The sequence below is a fragment of the Lates calcarifer genome, linkage group LG1, assembly GCF_001640805.2.
Source record: "Lates calcarifer isolate ASB-BC8 linkage group LG1, TLL_Latcal_v3, whole genome shotgun sequence".
NCBI classification, from domain to species: domain Eukaryota; kingdom Metazoa; phylum Chordata; class Actinopteri; family Centropomidae; genus Lates; species Lates calcarifer.
The window spans coordinates 12,574,984-12,598,094 of NC_066833.1; the positions used below are offsets into that span (position 1 = coordinate 12,574,984).

A 23,111-nucleotide genomic window follows, 5' to 3' on the forward strand; every position below is an offset into this window, starting at 1 on the left:
TGACTTTTTTGACCGTTTTTGACACCTTAGTATACTATGACTTTTTTTTGACTGTTTTTGACGACTTAGTATACTATGCCATTTTTTGACCGTTTTTGACACCTTAGTATACTATGACTTTTTTTGACTGTTTTTGACACCTTAGTATACTATGACTTTTTTTGACCGTTTTTGACGCCCTAGTATACTATGACTTTTTTTGACCATTTTTGACGCCATACTAAACTAACATTTTTTGACCGTTTTTGATGCCATGCTATACTATGACATTTTTGAGCGTTTTTGACGCCATACTAAACTATGACATTTTTTGACCGTTTTTGACACCTTAGTATACTATGACTTTTTTTGACTGTTTTTGACGCCTTAGTATACTATGACTTTTTTTGACATTTTTTGATGTCTTACTATACTATGATATTTTTTGACACCTTACTATACTATGACATTTTTTCACATTTTTTGACGCTCTTACTATACTATGACATTTTTTCACATTTTTTGACGCCTTAGTATACTATGACATTTTTTCACATTTTTTGATGTCTTACTATACTATGACATTTTTATTTTTGTGTCATTTTTGACACCTATACTATGACATTTTTTCACATTTTTTGATGTTTACTTACTATGAATTTTTACATTTTTTTGTTTCTATACTATGACATTTTTTCACATTTTTTTGACGCCTTACTATACTATGACATTTTTTCACATTTTTTGACGCCTTAGTATACTATGACATTTTTTCACATTTTTTGATGTCTTACTATACTATGACATTTTTTGGCCATTTTTGACACCTTACTATACTATGACATTTTTTCACATTTTTTGATGTCTTACTATACTATGACATTTTTTAACATTTTTTGATGTTTTACTATACTATGACATTTTTTCACATTTTTTGACGCCTTACTATACTATGACATTTTTTGACCATTTTTGACGCCATACTAAACTGACATTTTTTGACCATTTTTGACGCCATACTAAACTAACATTTTTTGACCGTTTTTGATGCCATGCTATACTATGACATTTTTTCACATTTTTTGATGTCTTACTATACTATGACATTTTTTGGCCATTTTTGACACCTTACTATACTATGACATTTTTTCATATTTTTTGATGTCTTACTATACTATGACATTTTTTAACATTTTTTGATGTTTTACTATACTATGACATTTTTTCACATTTTTTGACGCCTTACTATACTATGACATTTTTTGACATTTTTTGACGCCTTACTATACTATGACATTTTTTGGCCATTTTTGACGCCTTACTATATTATGACATTTTTTCACATTTTTTGACGCCTTACTATACTATGACATTTTTTGGCCATTTTTGACGCCTTATTATACTATGACATTTTTTCACATTTTTTGATGCCTTACTATACTATGACATTTTTTCACATTTTTTGACGCCTTACTATACTATGACATTTTTTGGCCATTTTTGACGCCTTACTATACTATGACATTTTTTGACCGTTTTTGACGCCCTAGTATACTGTGACTTTTTTGACCGTTTTTGACACCTTAGTATACTATGACTTTTTTTTGACTGTTTTTGACGACTTAGTATACTATGCCATTTTTTGACCGTTTTTGACACCTTAGTATACTATGACTTTTTTTGACTGTTTTTGACACCTTAGTATACTATGACTTTTTTTGACCGTTTTTGACGCCCTAGTATACTATGACTTTTTTTGACCATTTTTGACGCCATACTAAACTAACATTTTTTGACCGTTTTTGATGCCATGCTATACTATGACATTTTTGAGCGTTTTTGACGCCATACTAAACTATGACATTTTTTGACCATTTTTGACGCCTTAGTATACTATGACATTTTTTGAGCGTTTTTGACGCCTTAGTATACTACGACATTTTCTGAGCGTTTTTGACGCCATACTAAACTATGACATTTTTTGACCGTTTTTGACGCCATGCTATACTATGACATTTTTTGGCCATTTTTGACGCCTTAGTATACTATGACTTTTTTTTTTACTTTTTTTGACAATTTTTAACACCATACTAAACTATGACATTTTTTGAGCGTTTTTGACGCCATACTATACTATGACATTTTTTGACCGTTTTTGTCGCCTTAGTATACTATGACATTTTCTGAGCATTTTTTGACGCCATACTATACTATGACACTTTTTGACTGTTTTTGACACCATACTAAACTGACATTTTTTGGCCATTTTTAACAATTTTTGAAGCCTTATTATACTATGACATTTTTTGGCCATTTTTGACGCCTTAGTATATTATGACATTTTTTGAGCGTTTTTGACGCCTTATTATACTATGACATTTTTTGGCCATTTTTAACAATTTTTGAAGCCTTACTATACTATGACATTTTTTGGCCTTATAGTATGACATTTTTTTAGCGTTTTTGACGCCATGCTATACAATGACATTTTTTGACCGTTTTTGATGCCTTAGTATAGTATGACATTTTTTTAGCGTTTTTGACGACTTAGCATACTATGACATTTTTTGAGCATTTTTGACGCCTTATTATATACTATGACATTTTTTGACCGTTATTGACGACTTAGTATACTATGACATTTTCTGAGCGTTTTTCACGCCATACTAAACTATGACATTTTCTGAGCGTTTTTGAAGCCATAGTATACTATGACATTTTTTGGCCATTTTTAACAATTTTTGAAGCATTACTATGACATTTTTTGAGCATTTTTGAAGTCTTATACTATGACATTTTTTGAGCATTTTTGAAGTCTTACACTATGACATTTTTTCACCATTTTTGACGCCTTATTATACTATGACATTTTTTGGCCATTTTTGATGTCTTAGTATACGATGACATTTTTTGACCATTTTTGACAATTTTTGATGCCTTACTATATTATGACATTTTTTAACCATTTCTGACGACTTAGCATACTATGACATTCTTTGGCGATTTTTGACGCCTTAATATACTATGACATTTGTTGGCCATTTTTGATAATTTTTGATGCCTTACTATACTATGACATTTTTTGGCCATTTTTGATGCCTTAGTATATTATGACATTTTTTGACCATTTTTGACGCCTTAGTATACTATGACTTTTTTTGACCATTTTTGACGCCATACTATGACATTTTTTGACCGTTTTTGACGCCTTATTATACTATGACATTTTTTGACCGTTTTTGACGCCTTATTATACTATGACATTTTTTGGCCATCTTTGATGTCTTAGTATACTATGACATTTTTTGAGCGTTTTTGAAAATTTTTGATGCCTCACTATACTATGACATTTTTTGAGCATTTTTGACGCCTTAGTATACTATGACATTTTTTGGCCATTTTTGATGTCTTAGTATACAATGACATTTTTTGACCATTTTTGACAATTTTTGACGCCTTACTATACTATGACTTTTTTTGACAAATTTTGACATCTTACTGTACTATGACATTTTTTTCTCATCAACAGTTTAACCATGAAAGCAGATAATTGTTCAATATTACAGTTGAACCAGAACATTTAACAAAACATTTTTATGCCTTACTACAATGACATGTTTTCATATTTTCATTTTATCCTTAAATTCCTCCTTTTCTTTGAACTGTTCTTACATGAACTATGTAAATAAACTTCATTCATGATTTATGTCTATTTTTTAACAAAAAATGAACTATTCACACTGAAGATCAAAGACTGAGGATAAACAGTTTAATGTCAGTGCCCTGTGTTGGACAGTTGATGTAAAGCTGTTTGTGAATTACCTGGAGGCCTCTGTCCTGGTCTCAAACAACTTCTTCACTGTACAAAGGCTCTGTGATCGTGGACTACGTCTCTGTGATCTCGGACAATGTCTCTGAGATTATGGACAAAGTCTCTGCGATCACGGACAATGTCTTTGTAATCGTGGACGATGTCTCTGAGATCATAGACGCTGTCTCTGTAACCGTCGACAAATATCTCCATGATCGCGGTCATGCCGTCGAATCGAGGAACCACAGTGTCACTACCGATTCTTGCGCAGAGCTCTACGAAGCATGGGACAATGTCTCTGATCGTGGACAACATCTCTCTCATCTTTGACAAGGCCTCTGCGATCGTGGACAATGTCTCTGATCATGGACGATGTCTCCCTCATCCTCAACAATGTCTCTCCAATCATGGACCATGTCTCTGTGATCATGGATGACGTCATGGACGAAGTGGTGATACCTGGAAATCAAAGAGAAACATACAAAGGAAAATGATCAATACTCTACTACCTATTCCTCATCAACAGCTTAACCATGAAAACAGATAATTATTCAACATTACAGTCGAACCAGAACATCTAACAAAACTTTTTTTATGCCTTACTATATACAATGACATGTTTTGATATTTTCATTTTATCCTTAAATTTCTCCTTTTCTTTGAACTGTTCTTACATGAACTATGTAAATAAACTTTATTCATGGGTTAAGTCTTTTTTTTGACAAATTCTAAATTATTCAGACTGAAGATCAAAGACTGAACAAAAACAATTTAATGTCAGTGCCCTGTGTTGGACAGTTGATGTAAAGCTGTTTGTGAATTACCTGGAGGCCTCTGTCCTGGTCTCAAACAACTTCTTCACTGTACGAAGACTCTCTGTGATCGTGGACTACGTCTCTGTGATCGCAGACAATGTCTCTGAGATTATGGACAAAGTCTCTGCGATCATGGACAATGTCTTTGTAATCGTGGACGATGTCTCTGAGATCATAGACGCTGTCTCTGTAACCGTCGACAAATATCTCCATGATCGCGGTCATGCCGTCGAATCGAGGAACCAGTGTCACTACCGATTCTTGCGCAGAGCTCTACGAAGCATGGGACAATGTCTCTGATCGTGGACAACGTCTCTCTCATCTTGGACAAGGTTTCTGCGATCGTGGACAATGTCTCTGATCGTGGACGATGTCTCCCTCATCCTCAACAATGTCTTTCCAATCATGGACCATGTCTCTGCGATCATGGATGACGTCATGGACGAAGTGTATCCAAAAGAAGGTTTAATCGAAGTGGTGACACCTGGAAATCAAAGAGAAACATGCAAAGGAAAATGATCAATACACTACTACCTATTCCTCATCAACAGTTTAACCATGATAACACAATATATATTCATCATTACAGAAATATGCATCATTACAGCTGAACCACAACATTACAGGGCTGTTTCAGAAAATGAAATACTGATACTGAATACTGAACATAAACAATACTAAGGATAGTAATACTGAGGATAAACAGTTTAATGTCAGTGCTCTGTGTTGGACAGTTGATGTAAAGCTGTTTGTGAATTACCTGGAGGCCTCTGTCCTGGTCTCAAACAACTTCTTCACTGTAGAAAGGCTCTGTGATCGTGGACTACGTCTCTGTGATCTCGGACAATGTCTCTGAGATTATGGACAAAGTCTCTGCGATCACGGACAATGTCTTTGTAATCGTGGACGATGTCTCTGAGATCATAGACGCTGTCTCTGTAACCATCGACAAATATCTCCATGATCGCGGTCATGCCGTCGAATCGAGGAACCACAGTGTCACTACCGATTCTTGCGCAGAGCTCTACAAAGCATGGGACAATGTCTCTGATCGTGGACAACGTCTCTCTCATCTTTGACAAGGCCTCTGCGATCGTGGACAATGTCTCTGATCATGGACGATGTCTCCCTCATCCTCAACAATGTCTCTCCAATCACGGACCATGTCTCTGTAATCATGGATGACGTCATGGACGAAGTGGTGACACCTGGAAATTAAAGAGAAACATACAAAGGAAAATGATCAATACTCTACTACCTATTCCTCATCAACAGCTTAACCATGAAAACAGATAATTATTCAACATTACAGAAATATGCATCATTACAGCTGAACCACAACATTACAGGGCTGTTTCAGAAAATGAAATACTGATACTGAATACTGAACATAAACAATGTCAGTGCTCTGTGTTGGACAGTTGATGTAAAGCTGTTTGTGAATTACCAGAAGGCCTCTGTCCTGGCCTCAAAGAACTTCTTCATTGTATGAAGACTCTGTGATCGCGAACAGTGTTGTGGATGAACTGGTGAACCCTGGAGGAAATCAAAGAGAATAGTTTAACCATGAAAATATAGATACATATTCACCATTACAGCTGAACCACAACATTTAACAAACATTAGAGGGCTGTTTCAGAAAATGAACAGTTGACTGTCATAGTCTAATATGTCTAGCACATACACATAGTTAAGAATTTCTGATTATGTACAAACAAAGTGAAGATATTTTTTCATCCCATTTTGACTGAAAGACACAAAATTTAGCATTTTTTGGTTCTGATGTGTTTGATATTGTTTGGAGAGGAGAGAAGAGCTACAGTCCATTTGTCTACAGACAAAACACTGACACACATTACTGTCACACATGACAAGAAAAAGCATCAAATCCTTAGGAACAACAAAGTAACTAAAATGTTTGAGGATCAAACTTGGGGAGGAGCACAGATTTAAAATTTAGTTTTCAAGCTCAAATGTTAAGGCACCACAAACAAATTTCTCATAACCAATATATACAAATGTGGGTCAATAAAACGAACAAAAACGACAAAAAACATCGATGCAAAACAATCACAATGAGATGCTTAACCGCTACAATGAAACAAAAAATGATCTCAAAGAAATGTAAAATGATCAGAAATGGATGCAGAACTACAGAGACGCAGTAAGGCCACAAAGAGACAAAGAAGCTGACCATAAATAGATGTAAAATGACCGAGTCAAGACGCAAAGTGATGCAATAGGACCACAAACAGACACAAAATGATCACAAAGACATGATATAGACAAACAGACTAGAGTTACCTTGCCTCCGTAAAGTGCCCACAACCCATGTCAGGGACGCTATAGTCACAGAGACACAAACACACTTTAACCAACGAAAATAAAAACAACTACAAAATTGAAAGACAGGGCTAATGCTAATGCTCGCAACTAATGCTAACGCTGACATCTTGGTGTAAAGCAGCAAAGTACAGACGCAATGTAATACAAAATGGCCACAAACCGACGACAACAATATAACAGACCGCTGAGTTAAAATGGCCAGGGTAGAACACAAAGTGACAAGGGATGCAAAGTGACTGTAAACAAATATAACAGGGATTGAAACAGACTATCGAGAGTTCGTAGTGTTTTCGCCCATCCACGTTGGGAGTTCAATTCATGTCAGGGACGCTAGTTCGCTCCTTAGCCTTACCTTGGAGCCGAAGGTGTATTCAGCGTTCAGCCTCACTCGTGTTCGACAAAAAAAGCAGCTCCAAAGTTTGTTTTAGCATCCAGGCTTCTTCGGTAATTAGGTTTTAAAACAGTACTGACAAACCGAGACGCCGGTCCGAACGTTGGTTTAAGCCTTCCGGCTTCATTTCTCCGCCTCTCTGCGCTCCTCCCAGAAGGACGATGACGACACACGACGCAGCCAATGACAACACACGCAAACCAACAACGGCAGTAAAAAAAAACGCCAATTGGCCAGCTGATTATGTTGCTTCATTTGTTTATTTCGCGTTTTGGTGTCTCTCATCAAAGAGAGCAGTATTGTTGAGGGAGATTCCAGTTTCTCAAAAGACAGGACTGACTTCCTCTTTGTGGTCATTTTGTTCTTGCTTTCCAATGTTTTTTTCTTCCCAACAGTACAACTTTAGTCTACTCTCTCTCACACACAGATACACAGTCAGATAGACAATGGAGGCTCCAGAGATGGGAAAGAGAGAAGCTTGAAATCCAGGTCAGGCATTGATGCTGACTCTGAACACATGATTTGATCCACCGCCAGAACCTCTGTTCACTTCCTCATAGCTCTTCCACTGTGTCTCTCTCTCACAGACACCTAAAGAGAAATCTTAAAAGAATTTGTGGCCTCAGGGAGAATTTGCATCTTGGAAGTTTTTCTTTGGCAAACAACAGTTGTGTGCAGTGACTGTGCACAGCACCTGGAGTCGTCACAGCGAGGCAGCCAGGTTTCAGTACAGTTACGCCTGCACAGATAAAACCAAAGCCTGTGTTCAGTGATTATGTCCTACTGCACCAAGAGAAGTGCTGTAATAACAGATAAACTGTTTGTCAAGTAGTAGTTCCAACAGGTAACTCATCAAAAATAGCTGTTTTCTCCCTGTGGATATTAAATAAACAAGATACATCAAGTTCATTTATGAGGTGTATAGTTGTATGTGGGTGATTTTTGTCTTTATGCTAAGCTAATTTAAGAACATCCTTGTTTGATTTTTGCATTTCACTTTTGGAAAGAAAGGAGATAAATATTGAAAAACAACATGTTTCTGTTATGTCAATATCATACTGACATCCTGATATTTGTGTCCTGACATCGGTATATCAGTGTCCCACAGGCCTTGGAGTGATGAGCCAAACAAGCTGAAAAAGGACAAACATGGTCTTTCTTTACAAAAACAAATGATGCAATTAGAAATGATATGATCATACATTTGCTTCAGGGAACTTGAGTCACTGTACATACACCAATCCAGGAATCCATCCATTTTTTCTATATCATTTATCCTGCTCAGAACTGTAGGAGGCTGGAGTTCAGAGGTGCGGCACACCTGGACAGAATAATGGCACAAATTAAACATGATGAGGGCAGAACACACACCACATGAATTGCTTTGTATAATCTACACAGTCAAACACTCCCAGAACTATATGGAAAAACATAATCAGGCTTTTCTGTTTGGTCTTTTCTGGTCTTTTCAGCACCAATAACAACAACATCAACATGATGATGGAGCTGTGTATGTGGTTATCTCACTGTGCTTCAGACAACAAACCAAATCCTCCCCTATGTACTTCAAGCGAAGCAAAACACACTTGTCAGTCTACTCTTAATTATACGCAAGTCTGCTGTTTAGTTTTTCCTCCTCTCCATTGGTGGAGTTTGTGTGACCTCCCCAAGCACACCCCTTTGATGCAGTTGCTAGGCAACCTCTGCTCCGTTTCTGCCAACCTCTCTCTCTCTCTCTGAGCAGACAGCTAGGTTGTCTTTGTCAGAGAGAGTGAATGATGTAAGTCGGCTGTAACTGATCCATTCATGTGCACATCGCCCTGAGCGAATCTGAGTTGTCATCCACCGTGTTAGGCTGAGTTTAACAGTTACATCGGTGTTTTTTGTTACAATAACACAGCCAGATGAGGCTCTCGTGTGTGAACAAAGTTGCAGCTCACACTGACTTTAAAAGATCTTATCAGCGAGGAGTTATTGCATTCCTGTACTCATAGAGAAGAAGGCTGTAATTTAAGTCAATTTTATTTACATAACGCAGAGTCATAACTATCTAACTATCATACAGGCAACTCAGGCGATTCTTTATGCCACAATATAACTGTACTCTTAAGAATTAAACCCATTTCTCACCCTCATAGCAAAAAACAAGCTGCCACTTTATTAGGTGCATCTGGCTAAAACAATAGTACAACAGTCTTGCGACAAATCTTTCATGAAGGTTGTCACATTATGTTTTTGTTGAAACATTTTCAAAAGATATAGTTCGCGGTGCCTAACTTATTTACACTATGTTAGCTTTAACTAGGTGGCAACTGAGTGTATTTGCCATCAATAGGAACTTTATTATTTCTGTTACTACCACCGCTGCTATTATCACTACTGTCTCTTCACCTGTCTCTTTTTCCCCCTTGTTTGTTTATTGATAGGTCACATTTCTTCCTCCATATATCGAGAGATACATGATCAAAACAGATGAGACGTGGCCACGCGCTCGTCCCCATCAGGTGCGAAGAGGAGGTGTTTGAAGCGCAGCAACGTCAGGCAGGTAGGTTCCTGTGACAACCTTCAGAGTAAAGGTTTGGATAAAAAAAATTTGCATCCAAGTCGTTTTGGGAGTTTTGGCAACACGGAAGAATAATCTGACTGATATAAATTCACTATGCGTGCTTTGAAAAACACAAAATGTCGGTTTGTAGCCGCTCTTGAGGTGAAAATTCGTGCCTGAACTTTGAAAGTCGATTCGTCGAGTTTCCGGTTTCGCCGTTCCAGCTTGATGCAGGGGTGCTGTCGTCAGCCTGCAGCATCAGAAAATAACAGGCTAAACACACTAATTAATCCCGGCTTTTTAATAATCGTTCTGGAAGATGGTGGCTAAACAGAGGATCCGCATGGCCAACGAGAAACACAGCAAGAACATCACGCAGAGAGGAAACGTAGCCAAGACGCTGGTGAGCCGTTCACTGACAGCGAGACGCCAGCATGACATTAGCCCAGATAGGTGACGTTCTCTCCGGTGTGAGCAGCAGCAGCAGCAGCATGAAGGCGGTGGTGATAGTGGTGGAGGTGATGCCAGCTGGCTGTTTAATGTCTCCAGCTTATCACACATATGTCGCACAGCTTGACTCAGGCCCTGTTCCTGTACTCCGTGATAAATTCAGTTAATCATTAGGAGGCTTGGCTGGTTTGTTTAACGTGAATTACTGAGCCTGGATACTCGTTACCGCCCTCCTCAGAGTAACTTGACGTTACTTTGTTGGAGTGGTAATAAAAGTGGATTATATTATTATAACTGGCTAAATAGCCTACCAAAGCGCAACGATTAATCGATGATTCGGTTGAATTGAATTCAATTGACTATTTTTATAATTAACAGTTTCAATCGTCTTGAAAGCACTAATTATTAAACTTTACACGTTCCGGCTTCAAAAATGTAAATATTTTCTTAATAACTCTCTGTGACAGCAGATGAAGGATGGTTTGATTTCAGACTGTTGGTCGAACAAGAATTATTATGAAATATAATTCTTATGAAATTATGATGGCTCTTTTACACTTTTTTCCACATATAATAAAACAAACAATTGATTTATCAAGATAATACTTAAGTAGATTATATATATATAATTTAAATAATTATTAAAACAATCCTTGCTTTGCTGCATTATGGCCAACTGTGGACTTTGAGGTTTATTAATTGGTGTTTCAGCCTGTAGTTAACATTACATTAATATTTTTGACTTCGCTAGACTTCACTTCAACTTTTTATCAGTGATGGATAAATAATTTAGGTCACCACTGTTATGATCCTCTAATAATCATTTATCAAGTACAACTTGCAAGAATGACTATTTACAGCTTTTAAAGTGTAGATTTTCTGTTTATCCCTGTTTAATATCACTGTAAATTAAATATCTATAGGTTCATTAAGGAAAAATGTGATGGACATTATTCAGCATTTTCTGACAGTTGAGAAAACAGTCTCAGTTTTGATGGTATCACGCGTTCCTCAGGAGTACTTTGCCCAGTTGCCCACTTTAAAGTTACATGTCTTAATCCCTGACTCAGAGAGTTTTCTCTCAATTTTTCAGTTTTTTTTCTTTTAACAGATTAATTGATAATGAAAAAAGTTGTTAGCACGGAAAACAGGGCTTTTCTATTGTTTTAATGTCATAGGCCCTCAAGCATTAACACATACACACATTAAGAAATTCCACTGTAATTAGATCTACTGTGAGAGACCCATAGGGGAAGATTAAACTGGACGTGGGAAATAATATTAGTGTGAACGAGACTAATGGCTAAAATAGTGTTTTGGGCTTTAACAAGATTATACAGCAGTATTTCACTCTTGTGGGTTGTGGTGTACACAGCCCCCCCCCCCCCCCATCACCAGACGGAGGTTAAACAGTATCTTAAGGGTCAAATATCAACGCTGCTCAGGCTCTGGTTTCACTCTGTAACAAGCTACAGACTCACCGCTGTTACTGTATGAGGAAAACAACCAGCAGCATCAAGATCCTGACTGTATCTGACTGTGACAGCTCCCCCACCACCACCACCAGCTGAAAAACATGTAGCACGTCCAGGCAGATGATATCATCCTGCAGGACTGATGGGTACTCCCTCAACTTGTCTAGACTGACTGACTCGTGCTGCTTCACTCATCTTTTCCACATGAGCCACAATGTGAAAAACCGCTAACTCTGCGCCCTTCGCTGTATAATTAGACGCTGGGGTTTGTTCAGTGCGACCACACGGTGCTCATTGTGGACATTTTCATGAGCGACAGCGTCTTTTCTCCTTGGTTCTGAAAAACAAGACAATTGATGATTGTGGGGTTAAGCAGAGAGAGAGAGCTACAACCACCTGACCACCTGAAAATATGAAACCACTTTATAATTCACATTCAAGCAGTTCTATCACAGTTCTATTACAGCAGTAAAGCTAATTTACTTTCTGTGTGTGTGTTTGTTTCTCATAGCGACCACAAGAGGAGAAGTATCCTGTGGGCCCCTGGTTACTTGCCCTATTCGTATTTGTTGTGTGTGGATCAGGTACGCACCTTCTCAAGAAAGTGTGTATTCACATTCTATTTTTTCATTTGTTTGTGGTAAGCTAATGTGGTGATTGATTAGAAATGTGAAACTTGCAGCCAATTAAGACAAAGACATATAAAGAGTACGTTATAACCAGTGTTTTTTTCATGTTTTTTCCTCATTGCTTTTGTGTATTTTACTGGGATTGGCTACTGTATGTGTCCATATTTGTTTCCTGTTCTTCATTCTTTTATTGTAATGTGTTACAATAATTGCTAAACTAATACAGTTAATATGGTACTAAAAGCTAATGTAGCTAATATGTGGTGGATTATGCTGATGTGGTAGTAAACTAATACAGATACTTTTTGTTTTATAAGGACTCGCAGCACTTCAGAGCCATAGTATTTTTCTAAATTGCATTAGGAGTAGTAGAAAGCAGTAATGAACTCTCTTCCAAAGCAACAAAATAAATATATATTTTTAAAGGGAGCATTCTACAGTGTTGGTTGGCCTTGTGAAACATAAATTATCTACAAATCCTTTGGACTCCACACCTGGATGTGAGAGATGTGCATGTGTTTTCTACACAGTAAATTGATGTAGCTACTGTAACGTCTCAAAATGTACGTATGAAAAATGTCTTGATCATATTGATGAATAACAAATCAAACAGACATGATCTAACAAGTCATCCTGTGTGCTTTCAGCCATATTTCAGATCATTCAGAGCATCCGCATGGGGATGTGATCCAGAAGGCTTCTCCGGACCCACGCCCCACCCCACACGGCCCCATGCCCTCACTGAGCCTGGCTAGCCCACACCTGCACACCACAGACCCCCCTCCCCCATCTTCCAGAGGCCCAGAGACTGACACCAGAGCTTCAGATCAAGCCGATTTTGAGCGAGAGAGATAGAGAGAGAAGCTTCCTCCGACCACCGCCTCCTCCACCTCCACCACCCCTGATCAGCGTTTACAGTGTTGCAGTTTGTGGTACTGACAGCTTTTCTATGGACAGTCTAAAACCACGCTGGCAGAAGAACGTGTGTGTCTCATTACTCACTTGGCACTTGTTTGTGTTTAGGTGTGAGACTGTTGACGTGAGACTGCGGCTGGTGATTCCTGCTGACAATGTGCCATATCTGTCTGTCTCGGTGTTCATGTGTGTTGTGTGAGAAGAATCTTTTTTCAAATAAATGTCGAGCATTTAGGGAGCACCCCGGTTTTACTTCTGCTTTTTGTAGCCTCCCTGTGTTTATCAGTGCACCCACTCCCACACACACTATGTGCTGATGTGCTGGTGTAGAGGATGAACGAGGAGAGCATGGAAGGAAAATCAGAAAAAGGTGGTTATTCTTCCTTAAGCATGTTTATTGAAAGTTGTGAAGTGCAGCTGTCAAGTGCAATTGTGGTATGTATGTTACAATATTTTATCCGGTCTTCACGGAAACATGCACAGAACATGAGCATACAACTGATACACAGAATGAAAAAGAAAAAACATCTCCAGAGTTTGTATTTGTCCTTTTTTTTGTTTGTTTTTTTAAATGTTGAGTTCTCAAGATATTGTTTATCCAGAAGTACTTCACTGTCAAAACTTTAAAAAAAATCAAAAAGGTGCAATACCCCAGAAAGAGAAAGAGCCAAGTGAAAATTGTTGTTTTACAGTCAAGAGTTAATGATGCAGTAAGGGATATGGACAGCATTTTTGGCTGTGTTGTCAGTTAAATAACCTAAACTCCTGTCAATCCACCATCCTGGAAATACAGCATTAAAAATAGACAACACAGACTGGGCAAGACTCACACGTCCCTCGCTCACCTGCCTCGATCTGTGTGACCTAGATAGCATCTGTTATTTTTCTCCTTCTCCTCACTATTTTACATGGTACTTACACTATACAGAAATATACATCATCTTCTGCCCATCAAACTTTTAAGAAAAAAAGAAAAAAAAAGAAAAGAAAAATGCAGCTTAGCCCAGTGTCTCAACCCTGTCAAATAAGGTTTAAATTACATGCCACTGCAGGGTTGAGAAAACAGCGATAATGAGCTTTTGTTGAGGGCAAAAATGAGAAGCTTGAAAGTGAAATACTGAAAATAGAATATCATCATCTCCATAAGAAACCATGTTTTGTTCATCCCACCAACCCACAGTTGAAGTCAATGCTGCATCAAAGTGTTGTTCAAAGTACCCTCCCACCCCGTCCCGAACCTCCCCACCCCCCGACTCCCCATTCCAGATGGGGACTTTGTCAAGATAATAATTGCTAACATTCTTCATTTGTCACTCTGAGAAGGCTTTTTCTCTTTCTCTCTTTCAACTTGTAACTTTAGGATCTAGCCTTGAGAGAGAGCGCCACTTTTATTTACATCATTCAGCAAAAAAAAAAAGGTAACAACCAACACAGTCCTCCTGCTCCTGCTCCTCCATCATCAGTAAAATCAACATCACCTAAAATCCAGACACAGGCACAGTGATTTTCTTTTTAATCTATAGTTAAGTACAATGTCACCACTGATAAGCTGTTTTGTTTCTCTTGGTAAGACATTCTAGTTGATATGTCCAAGGGTTATTTGGCAAATGTTCAATGATTCATCCTCCTCTGAAACAACCCCCCTTCCCCAAACAGCATCTCAAGATTGTCACCCTTTGCTGCGCTGCAGAGCACAGCACCGCCTGTCCCGCTGGCTGCATCCTTCTGAGAGATAAATATGTGCAAAATCTTGTTTTAACAGCGCAGCCTCCTGCTGAAGAAGGCAAGGTTTGGCTCTGCTGCTGTAGCAGAGCTCAAAAACTGTCAGTCAGTCAGTCTGTCTGTCTGTCGTGCGCAGACCAGGCTACGCTGAGGGGCCAGAGCTGTGCGAGGCAGGCTGGGCGAGGACTGCAGTGCTTGGGGGTCCCGGTGTGGCAGCTGTCTGAGGGGCAGGCGGGGAGCCAGTCTGAACTTGGGCCTGGAACTGGGCCATCTGTTCCGGGCTGGCCAGTGTCTTCAGCAGGGTGTTCTCCTGCTCCAGCTGGGAGTTGCGCTCAATCAGCTCCTTGATCTGCTCCTTCAGGACCTCCACCTCCTCACGCACAGCGTACATCAGGTGACTCTTCACCAGGTCCTGAGACAGACAGAGACATGGGTTTGTGACAGGAATCTATCAATAACATCACATCCATGAAAGGTCAGACACCAGCCTGGAGTTTTTCCAACTGCATTCAATCTGTGGCCTAATTTTTATGCCCTAGACTTTTTATGATGCTGGAAATTAGATGATACAAATTATAAGAAATAATCAAAAACTCCAGCAAAACAAATTCTGAAAAATGTCTCGTGATCCCATACGTTATACACACCACTTGACCATATATCACCTTCCAAGCACAAAAGCACCAAAATGATATTGAACCCATTTATAGTGAAATCCTTTTTAAACTGGAAACATTAAAAAAAAAAAAAGTCCTTAAACTACCACCACGCCAGGCGTGCATCTCTGACATTATCCAGTGTGGTTTTAAAAGGATCTCACATATATGATATGGAAATATGTTGCTGAAATGTGTGACAGTACCTAACCAAAAACAGTCTAAAACAGTACATTACCTTAAAAAAGGTGCATTTAAAGTTTGTTTTCTGTTTAATCCAGACCAAATGAATACTACTAAGAAATAAGGATAATAAAAATATAAACAAAGTGTGTAACTGAAGCAACTGTATCATACAGCAAAGCTATTATGTAAATGGTTATCAGAACACTGTAAATACTGGAATATGTTACATGATATCAGTATGTTTTGAAATGCTTCCCAACAGAATGAACAAACATAAATAACATGCACAAAATGTTTGTGACCTAAAACTAAACGTGCTTTGTGACTGTGAGTGAAGCTTTATCAAACACATTGTCGCGATAACACAATAAACAGATGATGAAGTTGTGAGTGAGTATTCCCATGGTGCCACGTCATTAGCCCTGCCCAGCATTGTAGTGTCAGCCAATCAGAGTCCGAGATATTTATACCCAGGCGTGCGAGCCTTCCAGTTTGCCTAGCAACAGAGGCGACAGCATCAACAGAGACAGAGTGAAACTGGAAGAGGAGGAAAAAATAAAACGCCGTTTGATTTTTCTGGGAATAAAGTGCCGAACGCCAAGACTTGGTTTTGATGACACCACAAGTGAGCCAACACATTTACTGGACTGATTTAAAGACAAACAAAACATAAAAAATATGTTGTTTCAAGATGGACACAGCGACTGGTTTAAGCTAGCTATTTTGTTATTATTATTATTATCTAGGACGCTAGATTAAACCCAACTTTCACGTTAGCATACATAATATTCTCATCCTGTCACAACTTAAACAATTTATACCAAAGTGACCACCTCAGTACAACACCAAGTGACATTCGTCTTACTCAATAACAACACAATAACGCCTCTTTTACTGTGTTGTTGCTAGGGGTATAGATGAATACAAGTATACACTGCCAAATACCTGCATATACACACTATGATAAAAACTACGCAGATAAATTAAGACCACGTATCGGAATGTAATGTGCTAATTCATCACAATAACTACACATATCCCTGGATATCTTTCAAAACACCCACTCCGTTGTTTCATGCGGATTGAAAGTGATTGTATTTTCCACAGTGTAAAGAGAGAAACAAGTTGAAACTCACCATTGCCTGTTCAATCTTGTTGTCTATGGCCACAACGCTGGCTCCCGACGAACTGCAAAAGAAAAGAGAAATTAATAAAAACCTATAATACAAAAAAAAAAAAAGAAGAATCGCAGCCTACGGAGAAGCAGCCTCTCTCCCTTTATAGAAATGTGGGTCGTTACAGGAAGCATCTGGAAATTTCTATAAAATCAACGGCCTGGTTTCACTGTGGGACAACCCCTGATTGTCCCGTCCATACACACTACACAGTGGTTACGGCAGCGTAGTCTCTGCGGGTGTAAAGATACTGAGAGCATCCATCGACTGTGCAGTCTCTCCCATCACACATAGCGGTGACATACATTTCTGGTGCATGTGCAGGGGGAGCTGAGCCTTAGATACAGAGGCGGACTGTGTACGGCAGAGCTGTACAACTCGAGCATTTACCTTTTGTCGAGCTTGACGTGCGAGCTCTCCGCGCTCAGTAACGACGACAGAAACGATATGGAGAAATTTCGCAGCTGGCAGACGCCTAGATCCATAGCCACGGTGTAGCACGGCGTATTCATGCTGTTCATGGTTGTTTTCTCCCCCTCCCTTTTACAGTCCGTTAACGAACAGCCCCGTGTCCCTTGTCGACCTCCACGCGACCAGCTCCGCGAGACACATCCACACGCGTTGTTCTGTATTCTGGTCCGGTTAAAATAGAGCTTGTGCAGCGACCGCAGCGAGTGCAAACACAACCCAAGGTCAGCTCATCTCGGCGCTACGCAAAAAAGATCTGCAGCTCGGGACAAGCCCGCATAATTTATGCAGCGACACTCCGAGAGGTCGGCTCCTTGATTGGTGGAGACAGAGGCTGTTTGAGTAATTTATGCAGGAACGCCCCCACCTGGCGCTCAGCTGACACGTTTTTTTTTTTTTTACATAAAATATTCCGGGGACGAGAGGAGGTGGATGAAACCGGGGAAAACCGGATGGGAAAGGAAGAAGAAAGGGCTGTAGTACTAAAAAACAAGCAAGGGAAGGGCAAGATTTAGGACTGTTAAATTACAGCGACAATACACATTAATCAGCTCCTATGTCAGTCGTTAGTGCTGCCTTGGTGCGGTGTTAATACAGGAATAGAGGTTTGTTATCTCCATAACAAGAACGATGAGAGTGTTTTGTCCTCTCAGGGAAACACTGAGAGGGAATCCCTCTTTTCATAATTTGTTTTTTGAATAGTTTACCAATGATACAATGATACATGGTCACTTATATTCATTCTCATAGCGTCAATAAGCAGCTTTGAATGTTTCAGTCACAAATTAGTCACATTAAATGCAGTTTTCTGCTCTTTAAAAACATGATGCAATACTTTGACACATACCTAAACATGATCATCATGACCCAGGTGATCTACAGTCAGAGGACTTTATCAAGAGGAGGGTTAATAGTAATATTCAGATCTCAAAGCTTTAGGACGTGTTAATTAAAAGGTTTCAAACGTGCATTAATTGCTATCTTACATATACATATGCTGCCCCCATGTGGCTGTGTAGAGCATTGCAGCTCTGTTATCATCATGGAAACCTCACAAAACAAGCCTTGACCATTTATATTATTATGGTGAGTAGCGTGCATTAAGGTCCACACACTATATTAATTACTCTTTTCCCTATTATAGATTTGTCAAATTACAGATCTATACAGTGATCAACGTGGATCAATAAAATCAATCTGACTCAAACGACATTACCACATAGTCACACAGACACACCTAAACATCTCCCACCTCAGACGTCGTCTAATCAAGACTGCCCCCACCCCCACACACACCTCCCACACACACACACACACAGATGCAGACCTCCCTACATTCTCTGAATAGCCACTCTCACACATTCCTTTCACACCCAAAACCCTCAAAATCATGTGTACACTCTTGACATTCCTGCCTCTGATCACATCCACTCTATACAGACCTCAGCATGACAGATACAGAAATCCTGCTTTTGTTTTTAAAATCAGTCCACCAGTCTATAAATCTTTGTATCTTTGAAATACTGTTATGCTACCAAAACAAAATCAGATCAGGTGCAGCATAGAGTGAAGCATGAAGACACAAAGAGGGGTGGGTTACAGGTATGGTAAGGACCACAGAGGACGCTGCAGGTCATCCATGATCTCTGCAGATCTTGAGATATACTCCAGCCCTTGACCTACTGAGTACTACTGAAGTGTAGAGCTGAGAATTAACTTCCAATGCTGCATGTAGGAGTGAGAGAGAGGAGGGTATATCCAAGTCCTAAAACAACAGAGCACACTCTGAGTACCTTCTAAGTGATTTAAAAGTCAGTGTTCACCTTTAAATTGGGGCTCAGGCTAATTTGGGTATCACAGCTCAGTCATGGCTTATTAAAACACTGGTGCTGTGAAGAGAGACTCAAACACAGCCCACGAGTACTTGTCCTGATGTCAGCCTCAGCTCACCTCTGATCCCAGTCAAACACTTGAGCGCTTAACAAGAAGCTGAATACCGGTAGCTTAATAAGAGGCTCTAAGCCACACTTATCTCTTCCGGTCTCTTCACTGACTGGGAGAGGGTTTAGTCAATTATCCAGACCCAAATAGCCAGTACAACTGCAGCTCACATAGAGGCCTGGTAGGAGCTATATTTGGTCCCACTGGTGGCTAGCCAAGAGGAAAGCTTGATGATGTTCCAAGAAAATGCACTTTGATGAGAAAAACAAGACTTTTATGCTTTAAACAGTAAAATCCAGAGTTAAAACACCACAACAAAACAAGTAAATCTAACTTATTTTTCTGATGCTGTTTAAGGTGCGTTTAGATTTGTAAAGTTTCTGGATGCAGGTTCTTGTTTTTCTAGGAGACAAAATGTTGATTTTTATTTTATAACCATTAAAGATTCTACTGTAATACCACAATGTCTAGCTTCTACCAGTGGGCTTTATCCATTATGCTGTTCCTGTGATGCTTTGTGGAGATGCTAACATCACAAGAATGCTGCTTTCTTAGACTTGAATTTTTTTTTTTTTTTTTTTTTTACCAAACACTTCCAGATCAACCCATAACACAGCAGACTGTGTTATGGGTTGAACTGGCCTTGCTGCTTTGCTGTAAGACAACACCAACCCAGTGACCTACTGAGGCAACTTAAGAGAGAAATGAACCAAACTGTATTAAGCTCAGTGCTCAAGATCTGGTTGATGTTCTACTTTTATCTGACACTGGTAATTAGTACTGATGGCATTTAAAATACATATGAGCACATATTTCTTTAAAAAAAAACATGAATGAATTTTCTATAAAAATTTATCATTTAAAAAACATATTTAGTTGTTTTTAAATATGCATGAATTAAACATTTTTAAATTAAAACTGCAGAATCATCTTAAATTCACAAATATAAAATTTGCTGCCAGGCTGTTGTACTCAATTGAACTAGATTGTACAGGTATAACTCCTCGGTCTCTAATTGAACTCATTTTCAGTGCATTTTCTTTTAGACAATCACTATAAAAAGGTTGCACTTGTGAGTGCTCTAATACAGTAGCCTTTAAGATCAGTTACAGACCAATAATACTGAAAAAGGAGCAGGATTTATCTTGTAAAGCAACACTACTGTGGGTTTTATGTGTTGCTGTACTGCTGCAAAACAGAGGATGGACCAGTGTGATGGTAAACAGCAGAATATGGTGAGCAATGCATGACAACAAAAAGAAAAACACAGATTTAATTATGCACTTTTAATTATGTACACAAGAGATATTACTAAGTGGCACATACTTGCACCAGAGATTTATGTCAACTTCTTTGTCTTAACATGTCTATAGTTTACTATACATTAACATACCCATCAATTTTACAATAATATTAAATTTAACTGAACTTACAGTGTGATGAGTGCCCAGTAAACCAGTTCATAGTGTCTGTTTTAAAGTATCCCTCAATGCGAATGCTGCCCCTGAAGCCATGAATGACTGAACAGAGAGGACAATATAGCCATGCAGCCTTTTGTGCGCAGCTACTGTAGTGATTGGCCCAGGCAGCTAACTCCCTGGGGGTTCCCTGTCTTTATCTTACCTTTTGAGATGCTGCTCCAGCTCCCAGAACAAAAGCTTCATTGCCATCTCGTCATGGCCTTGCACTCGCACACCCCGCACTCTCATGGAGCCGTGCGTCAGCAGGAACATACACACTCCAAAGTAACACAGCGGTGTGTGTCCCCGAGCCTCTTTTGTTTAGTGTTTTCCTTCTTAAATTTAGGGAACAGATCGACGTCGCCCCCTATAGATGCATTAGCAAGTGCAGCTTAATAAAAGGCAGCCTGCCAGGTTATGATGACCATGTACTTGTGTGTATGTCATCCATTTGTGTTTGAATGGCTGACTAGTGAGTGAATTACTGACTACAGACAGTAACTGGGCGGGTGGTGACGTGTGATCATGTGATACTGGGAGTTACATAAACTATCAACAAAGATTAGCATGTGGCCCACTGATTTCCCTGCTCCTACACCACAAGCCCTCTGCCCTCTATAGCCTGAGACACACACATGCAATGAAACTTCAAGCCTCAGCTGCTTCAACATCACCTCAGCATCAGCATCACTACTCATCACTCCGCCATACTACAAATCACAGTCTTATGGCTGACCAACATACAATTATGTGTTCTCCTTAGCAAAATGAAGTTTGTATGCACATAAATGAGGCCACAGGAATGATGTAGATGCACTGAACGAACCCCGCACTGTGACATTTGAAAAAGTTAATTTATCTTGATGGTTTAGATGGCAGTTTCTAAATGAATCATGATTTTTTTTGCACACCCTATAGTTTTCAACATGACAGACATGAGACCCTGTGCTTCACGGTTTTGTCTTGTCATTTCTCATTGAATGGCAGCCTTAAGGTGGCTTAGGGCCTCAGCAGACAGAAAACACAACATGCACTCGCAGAGCCTCCCCCGGCTTAGAGACAGCCGGCCAAGAAACAACAGGTAAGGGATGAGCACAATGCAGGGGATTTCACTTGTCCTAACAGACTCAATGTGGTGGGGTGAATCAGTATCACATGACTTCTGGTTGGGTCATACAGTCCTACAGCAGCCTGCTCACAGTACTCCAGCTCAGCTCAAAAACTTCAATCCTGTGGTTACTTTACTTTGTATTCTGAAAAGTCATTTTGTTTTTTTTTACCAACTAAAAAAATACTGGAAAACACAAGTTTCAAGGTTCAATATTCCAACACATCTGCAGAGCCTGAACACATCATCGGTGAATGGATACAGCCATCTCTTGGATTAGGGTTGTGGTGGTAAAATGTTATCGTGAGCAGCTAACATAATTTTATAGTAACATTAATTTGCATGATGGCCAAAGTTATAAAGTCCAACGCTGAGTGGTTTTCAGGAGAGGCATTATGCCTACTATACAGAAGGCTAACGTCACCCGACATGACTGGGGCATGAGCCAACAACAGCACGGTGCTGACATTTCTGATCTGTGCAACATAGGCATGGACTCTATCCTCAGTTACAAGGTTAACAGAATAAAAGAAGTTCCAGGTCATTTATCTCTTACGGTCAGTGCTGTGAATGTAGAGTTTTGTAACTGTAATTGTTTTGTAATTCTGTTGTAGATGTTGGCAGGTCGAACAAGTTACAGAAACGTGACAAAAAATTACTTCCTACACACTCGATATTAACTGAATACACCAATTTCTTGCACTTGCCACCCTTAAAAAGGTAAAAAGATAAACTATACTACAACACTAGTTCAACAGACATCAAAACAATTTTTGAATTCTGAAGTCCAAAACAGGGGATGCAGTTCCAGCATCATGCTTATATATGTACAATAAGTAGCTCTGATATTTATTGTGAAAGTAGCATGTGATCATCTACTTCTGACTGTGCTCAACATGATATTTACTGGACGCTTTTCAAACTTAAAGCCTGTGACAAAAACTGAACTCATAAAAAGTGTCATCTGGCTTTGAAGAACTGCAAAATGTGCACATATTCATGCATGTAACACACAAAGATACACTAACTGAACACGAGT

The 23,111-nt window shown here is 39.2% G+C and overlaps 2 protein-coding genes and 2 long non-coding RNA genes across 4 annotated transcripts in view; 1 reads left to right on the top strand and 3 right to left on the bottom strand.

The window, feature by feature from the left end:
• Positions 1-5,078, bottom strand: part of LOC127142401 (uncharacterized) — a 14,986-nt gene extending 9,908 nt beyond the window's left edge. Inside the window, exons 1-2 of the long non-coding RNA XR_007813141.1 lie at positions 4,615-5,078; positions 3,802-4,249 (exon numbers count right to left, since the gene is read on the bottom strand). This is a non-coding gene — a long non-coding RNA (uncharacterized LOC127142401). The remainder of the gene's footprint in view (positions 1-3,801; positions 4,250-4,614) is intronic.
• Positions 5,079-6,983: 1,905 nt separating this feature from the next.
• LOC108900560 (uncharacterized) lies at positions 6,984-9,899 on the bottom strand. Its single transcript, XR_007813173.1, has 4 exons — positions 9,734-9,899; positions 8,579-8,663; positions 8,406-8,475; positions 6,984-8,081 (listed from the first exon to the last, which is right to left on the bottom strand). It is a non-coding gene; the product is annotated as an uncharacterized LOC108900560 (long non-coding RNA).
• A 158-nt stretch (positions 9,900-10,057) lies between these two features.
• Positions 10,058-13,883, top strand: serp2 (stress-associated endoplasmic reticulum protein family member 2). Its single transcript, XM_018701682.2, has 3 exons — positions 10,058-10,290; positions 12,324-12,396; positions 13,089-13,883. The coding sequence occupies exons 1-3, from the start codon at positions 10,207-10,209 to the stop codon at positions 13,127-13,129; spliced, it is 198 nt and encodes a 65-aa protein (XP_018557198.1). The 5' UTR covers positions 10,058-10,206; the 3' UTR covers positions 13,130-13,883.
• On the bottom strand, positions 13,731-18,841 carry LOC108900558 (TSC22 domain family protein 1). The gene is made up of 3 exons (XM_018701681.2): positions 17,486-18,841; positions 17,057-17,108; positions 13,731-15,490 (listed from the first exon to the last, which is right to left on the bottom strand). Exons 1-3 carry the CDS (start codon positions 17,614-17,616, stop codon positions 15,221-15,223), a joined length of 453 nt encoding a protein of 150 aa, XP_018557197.1. The 5' UTR covers positions 17,617-18,841; the 3' UTR covers positions 13,731-15,220.
• Between the last annotated feature and the right edge of the window lie 4,270 nt (positions 18,842-23,111).